The sequence below is a fragment of the Corvus kubaryi genome, unplaced genomic scaffold, assembly GCF_017639235.1.
Source record: "Corvus kubaryi isolate FWS band 111438036 unplaced genomic scaffold, C.kubaryi_AGA036_p1.0 37398, whole genome shotgun sequence".
NCBI classification, from domain to species: Eukaryota; Metazoa; Chordata; class Aves; order Passeriformes; family Corvidae; genus Corvus; species Corvus kubaryi.
The window spans coordinates 54,988,392-54,994,695 of NW_024581137.1; the positions used below are offsets into that span (position 1 = coordinate 54,988,392).

The 6,304-nt window shown below is 43.9% G+C and overlaps 1 protein-coding gene across 11 annotated transcripts in view; it reads right to left on the reverse strand.

Annotated features, from left to right (window-relative positions):
• Positions 1-5,933, reverse strand: part of CTDSPL (CTD small phosphatase like) — an 80,826-nt gene extending 74,893 nt beyond the window's left edge. For 5 of the 11 annotated variants that reach the window (XM_042044283.1, XM_042044278.1, XM_042044276.1 and 2 more), the window contains exon 1: positions 3,583-3,727. In XM_042044283.1, coding sequence (XP_041900217.1) covers positions 3,583-3,715 — 133 coding nt within the window. In that variant the 5' untranslated portion in view covers positions 3,716-3,727. Of the gene's footprint in view, positions 1-3,363; positions 3,554-3,582; positions 3,728-5,447 lie in introns of those variants that run through there. The other 6 variants (XM_042044282.1, XM_042044281.1, XM_042044279.1 and 3 more) reach the window with 5 other exon arrangements.
• Between the last annotated feature and the right edge of the window lie 371 nt (positions 5,934-6,304).

Genomic DNA, 6,304 nt, shown 5'->3' on the forward strand with positions numbered 1-6,304 from the left:
CATCCAAAATTCTCTGTTGGCTGGGCTTGAGTAACAGACAAGTTCACCTCCCAAGTTATCATTTCCATATCCAGGATTGCCTGAAACTGGATTTTTAATTGAAAATGTAATACTGAGTCCCAACCATGGTGGTCATTGCCAACATCTCAAAACTCAGCAGAAAACAGAAGTACACGTGCTTATAGAAGGAGTATCTAGGAACTGACATATATATAAAAATTGTGGGACAGATCTAATTTGCAACCATTTTCATGTCAGAATGGTAACTTCTACATGACAGTCAAACTCATAAATTAAGTGTTCCATGATGGGAAAATGAGCCTCCCACAGTCAAACCTATCTCTGAGGGCAACAGGAACATCCTTCACAACAGCGACCAAGTCAGGGAGTTTCATTTCTCTTGGCCTTTTGCCTTCTCAGCATTTCAGTTTTTATCCCTTTAAAGAAACAAAAATGGACCCGTTATCCAGAGGCTTATTTGGAATGTTCAGCTTAAACTCTGAAAGCTGAAGCGTGGCATCGATCACGCCACATTTTACTGATTATGTCAGAAAATGCCATTTGCATTTCTGAATACTGAATTAACAAAATGTAGGTCAACTTTGTTGGGTTGGGTTTTTTTTTTTAAAGGCATGTTAAACTTCTGAACACTAACTAATCACTGAATTGAAACCAGTATGAATTTGGGGTGACAACAAGCACTGTGAAGAAACGATCACACTGCAGGTTACAGACACTCATTGAATATTTGATATTCAGGCAAATTATCATTCCCATTACTGCACTTCTGCCTGTTAACTGCAACCCTAAATCAAATCTTGGGTTACTACAGGTTGCTACAGTCTTCCTGGAACACAAAACCTACTGTATGGCTTCTGGTTTCATATACCAACTATGTCATTAGTTAATGATTTAAAATTTTACCCTCTGCGAGCAATTCACATTCCACTGGACTGCTAGAGTGGTTTCCACTTTTTTTTTTTCCCCCATTTAAATGCTACTTTAGTGCTAAAATTCTGAAGTCAATACTATAAATCTGTTGAGACAATGTCTCAGGATCATTAACATATGTTCAAGTGTTTGAGTACTCTGAATCCTGGTGATGTAATGGCAAAAAAGCATATTCAAAGTATTTTCAGCTATATTAAAAATGGTTTTTCTGTTGAAGACACAATTAAAGACACTTATTTTGGCTCTTAACTTGAGATCTTCAGAACTCCTTATTTAAAATTATAATGAGTATTGGTCTCATTGCTGGTTTTTCCAACTCTATTTGAAAGAAAAGAAGGCAAAAAAGTTTGTGAAAACATCCACAGGGATTCACACTGTGACTGAAAAAAACCTAATGGTTCAGGTTGCAGTGTGAACCCCTTTCATATAATTTACTGAAGAAGACAATTCACACCTGTAGGGACACAAAAACATTCTGTTACTCTAAATAACTGAAAATAGACACTCAGCTGACAGGCAAATTTTATAGAAGTCAGGAAAGATGTATCTGAAGAGAGAAAACAAAACACCACAGCCTGAAGCTGGTACCTGAAGGACTGGGCTATTTTTCACTCCTACTTAACTTAGCACATGGAAACAGCCAAGAATTTGCATCACTTATGAGGATCAAATTAATGCAGGCAGGTAAAAAAGGCAAATTCACTTCTTTGGACTGAATGCCTGTTGCCCGTCCATGACCATGCTCTCAACGTGACACTCAGAGGAGATCTGTCAGCACTGCCCAGTTTTCTGTACATTTAACCACACTGATTTTACATTAGGGGTCTCTGAGTAATAAGAATTAATAACAATTAAAAAAATAAAAATAACCAGTTGATTTTATCTGTACTGATTTATAGAGATCCAGACTTCCAGTTGTTCTTCGTACTTTGTATTTGTATTTTTTTGTAGTTGTTCAAATTGACCCCTGACAAAACAAACCTCTTTTCCCATACGTAGGTCTCTTTCTTTTAGTTTCAAGTTTGTTAATGTTCCCGATTTCCAGAAGTGCCAGATGACCGCAACATAAAATATTTCTGCAAAGAACTACTATTTTTGTTACTTAAAAAACTAACAGGGAATTGAATTCTCTGTGAATTTAGTGTTCAAAGTATTTCCAGGCACCTACGTATCACTTCCAGTTGGGAGAACCTAAGTTTCTATTTCCCAGAACTAATTTAACAACATAGATACGGGCCAAAATCCTCCAGCAGCATGAACACCACAGGCATTTGAGAACATTACAATAATAATAATAACAATAATAAAATACAATTGTAGCAAACCTTTCATGCTCAGCTTTCATTTTGACAGACAACTAAATCCAGTGCACCACCATGTGGCAACATACTAGGGAATGGTTCACATACCAAGACCTGGTTTTTTCCACCTTCGAAATTTTTTGCCATTTGTTAAAAAATAAATGTTAACAAATCCCTCTTAGTGTTTACAAGCTCCCCCTTAACAAGTTGCCACAGCTTCACTTATCTCAAAAGGTATTTTTTAATACACCTGGACTAGCAAGAAAATGCTTGAGCACTTTTATTTGTAAAGCACAGTATTTACCTAAAAACATAACTGCCCCAGGACCACAGAACCAGCTCTGTTTCTTGCCAACCTCGCTCCCTCGCACAGGAGAAATTTGGCATAAGCCTGTACTGCACATTGAATTCCTTTTAAAACATAAATACATTTAAAAAAAATAAATCAAGCTAAATGCTGGTCTCACATCTGATTAAAAGCTTAAAAGAAATCTTGGGGAAAAATCAAAACCTTGAAGGTATACACATGCATTATTTAGCAGCTGCTCAGTTACTGTGGAACTGCCTCTCTCCAGCTTAACAACAGGAAAATAAATTCATTTTTTTCCACAAGAAACACCAACACAAGGTCTCAAAAACCCTAAGAAAACCCTGATTCCCAAAGCCCCCACATGCCCCTTAGTACCCTGGAATTTATGTCTGCAGCCAAACTAGGAGGAAAAAAACCAGCTTTTCATTAAACTGGACAGCCTTGGCTCACACCACACAGCTGTATTTCACCGTATCACAAAATTCCAGAATTCAGACTCAGCTGATTCTGGATTTCATGAAACAAAGAGTTAATTCATTTTGCCTTAACATATTTGTGAGCCATTTTGTACCAATACACTCAGCTCAACCTGAATTAGCAGCAAGGACTCACTTAGCAGCAGCCTCCTGCTAGGAGCCGTATCTGGATTCCCTATCTCTGCTCTGGGCTCTCTCTCTCACAGCTCACTGGACCTAAAAGCTCTGCTAAAACCGCTCAGAAATCTGACAGAAAATTGGGTGACGCGATGTGCAGCCACGCCAGGGAGGCAGGTAGAGCAACGGGTTTCCACAAGCTCCATACCTCGAGCACCGGGAAAACCTGTAGTGGAAGAGGTTGGAGCAAGCAGCACTCTCCTTCCAGAGCCCAGGACGGACAGACCCGCACTTCTCCTGCTGCAAAAGTTGCTCCGGAGTGATTTGAAAGTCTCACCACAGAGCTCATAGTCAATCCACTGCATGCACTGTAACCACATTAAAAAAAATAAAACCACCAAAAAACCCCCAAAAAAAGAGAATTCACCTCCTGTTTGAAGATGACGCTGGAGTTTCCTCATCTCCAACACCAGCTCCCCTCCTTCCTCTCTCCCCCAGCCCAGCCCTGCTAACACAACACGAAGCCTGAAAAGCTCCTTCTCTGCAACGAAGACCATCATGATTTTCTGCCAAAGACAAACCAATAGCAAGAACACAATGCACATTATGCAAGTTACTGCAGAGTTATGCAAGTTAGATGCATATTTTCGCTCGCTCTGCCCAGGACTCCGAAGCCACTTGTTTGATGTGGATGCCTACTCTTATTCCGAGCTGTCAAATCTTCCCCTGCTTGTCTCAACTGGCTTTTTTACACTAAAATTTCAACCAGCTGCTACAGATATTAACGAAGCCCTTCCATTACATACAATAACATAGGCCATTAAAACCACAACATCTGAGCACAGTATCACATATGTCTACCCCAAGGGAGGTCTTAGGGAGACACAGTAGGCAGAGCACAGCACCTTGTTCACTGTAGATACCCCACGTTCCACACTGCCAAAACAGAGGAAAGCATCAGAAATCTTTTGAGCCAAACCAGGCCTCATGGTGGAAGTAACACCTCACAAGCAAAAGGAATTGAAGAGTTACATGAACACTCCTATGCTGAAAATAAGTAATTTTTGTTCAAACACCCCCCAAACCTGATGGCCTTTTTTTTTTTTTGTAAATCTACCTCCATACTTCTGCAGTCAGCACTGGTGAAGTGGGAAGACCAAGATTTCACGTATGGCCTTACAGTCAAAAGTAACTGGGAGCAACTTCTCCAACAATCTGAGACCCCTCACTATTTCCAAGATGAGCCACACGAAAATGGAAGCTATTTGGGCATTAAACCCATCAATTTCAGGGCAAGATCTATCAATCCACCATTTTTAGACGACCACTCAGAGGTCTGACCGTACCTACCAAGGAACATGGACATAACTCTTTATTTCTAATTTCTGCCCCTTCCTCCCTATTTACCTGCACTGCCCGTAACAAAGCATAAAACTGACATCCAAATAACTTCCCAAACCTGTAAACAAGCCCCCAGAACCTGAACCCTCCTGTTCACCACCAGACACAAGGACACGGCCACTTACAGACCCCGAGACTGCTCAAAGCTTCTGAAAGCAAACAAGGTTAAGGGCACTTGTCAACATCCAGACTTTTGAAGGGAAGCAGCTCCTTCGGCCAGGCTGGATTCATCTCATTTGGGAGCAAAACCCAATCCAAGTGTGATGCCTTACGCAAGCAACAACTATTTATCTAGGGAGTAAATAGAGCCCGCTTCTACAAGTAGCCCGTGTCTCTTTCTGAGAAGCACAAATAATCTCCAACAAACCTGAAAGCTGCACGGATTCTGAAATGTGAGGCAGGGAGGAATACAGGAAAGAAATCTGGAAATTGTTTTCTTTAAAAAAAAAAAAAAAAAAAAAAGGAGAGGGGGAAAGAATTTAAAATCTTTACAGCAGGTATTTCAAAACCTTCCAACACACCCAGCACAGGTATCCCTTCCCTGGAGCAGGGCACTAACTGCACAGTGACCACCTTATAAAGTTACCTCCCCGAACGTCGGGGAACAAGAATATTTTATTTAAATGACCGATGAAATTCGGTATTCAAACACTTTTAACAAGTTCTCAGCTGTATCCACCAAGCCCTTTCAAAGACCTTCATGCAAATACCTTCATCCCACAAAAAAAAGAAAAAAAACAACAAAAAACCAGCCCAAACCCAACAAGCTCTCCTCTCTTCCCAGCAGCCTAGAGAGGATTAGACGGTCACTGAAGAATGCGAGTTGTTACTATGTGCATTTTTAAATAGAGGGGGGAAAAAAATCATAAGGAAAGAGAGAAAGCAGCTCACCTTTATCCTGAGTGCAGGACAGGATCTCCTCCTCTTTGGGGTTAGTCACCTGGGTGATAATGGACGGGTTGTCCATGGAAACAGAGTGAGATTCCACCTGGCTATTTCCCTCTCAGAGGCAGGCTTGTGTGCGGGGGGGGGTGGGGGGGGGCCCGGGGGGGAGCGGGTTGGTTTGTTTGTTTAAAAAAAATCAAGACTCAGGTTTGTATTTGAAAAAAAAAATAAAAACTATTAAAAAAAAAACTAAAACAACCGAAACCTCAACAACCAACTCCTCCAGGAGCGAAACCGAAGGGAAGGGGGTGGGAAGGACGCCAAACGCGATGCCACCGAGGCCTCTTGCCGGCGCCAATTCTGCACGGCGGAGGGGGGGAAAGGAGCGCAACCCCCCCCCCCCCTTTAAAAAAAAGAGAATTAATCCAATTCACCCTTCCGGGAAGCCCGCCGAGCGCTTCCCCCCGAGCCCCCGCCGCCTCCCGAGGCGGGGGAAGAGCCCCCGTCCCTCCGCTCCGCGCCTCCCCCCGCGGCCTCACGCCGCCCCCCGCATCCACCTGAGCCGCCCCTACATACCCCCCCCTGCCGCCCGCCCCCACGCTTATCTCATCCCCGCGCCCCCCTTCCTCCCGCGGGCAGCGCTCGGCGGAGCGACGCCGGGCCGCCCCCTCCACCACCTCCTCCTCCTCCTCCTCCTCCTCCTCCTCCTCCTCCCCCCGTTCCCGGGTCGCGGGCGAGGAGGGAAGCGCGGCGCGAGGGGAGGAAGGGAGGGGAAAGGGGCCGAGCCGCTCCCCGCGCTGCGCCACAACCCGCCCGCCGCCACCACCGCCACCACCGCCGCCGCCGCCGCCTCCTCCGCCGCC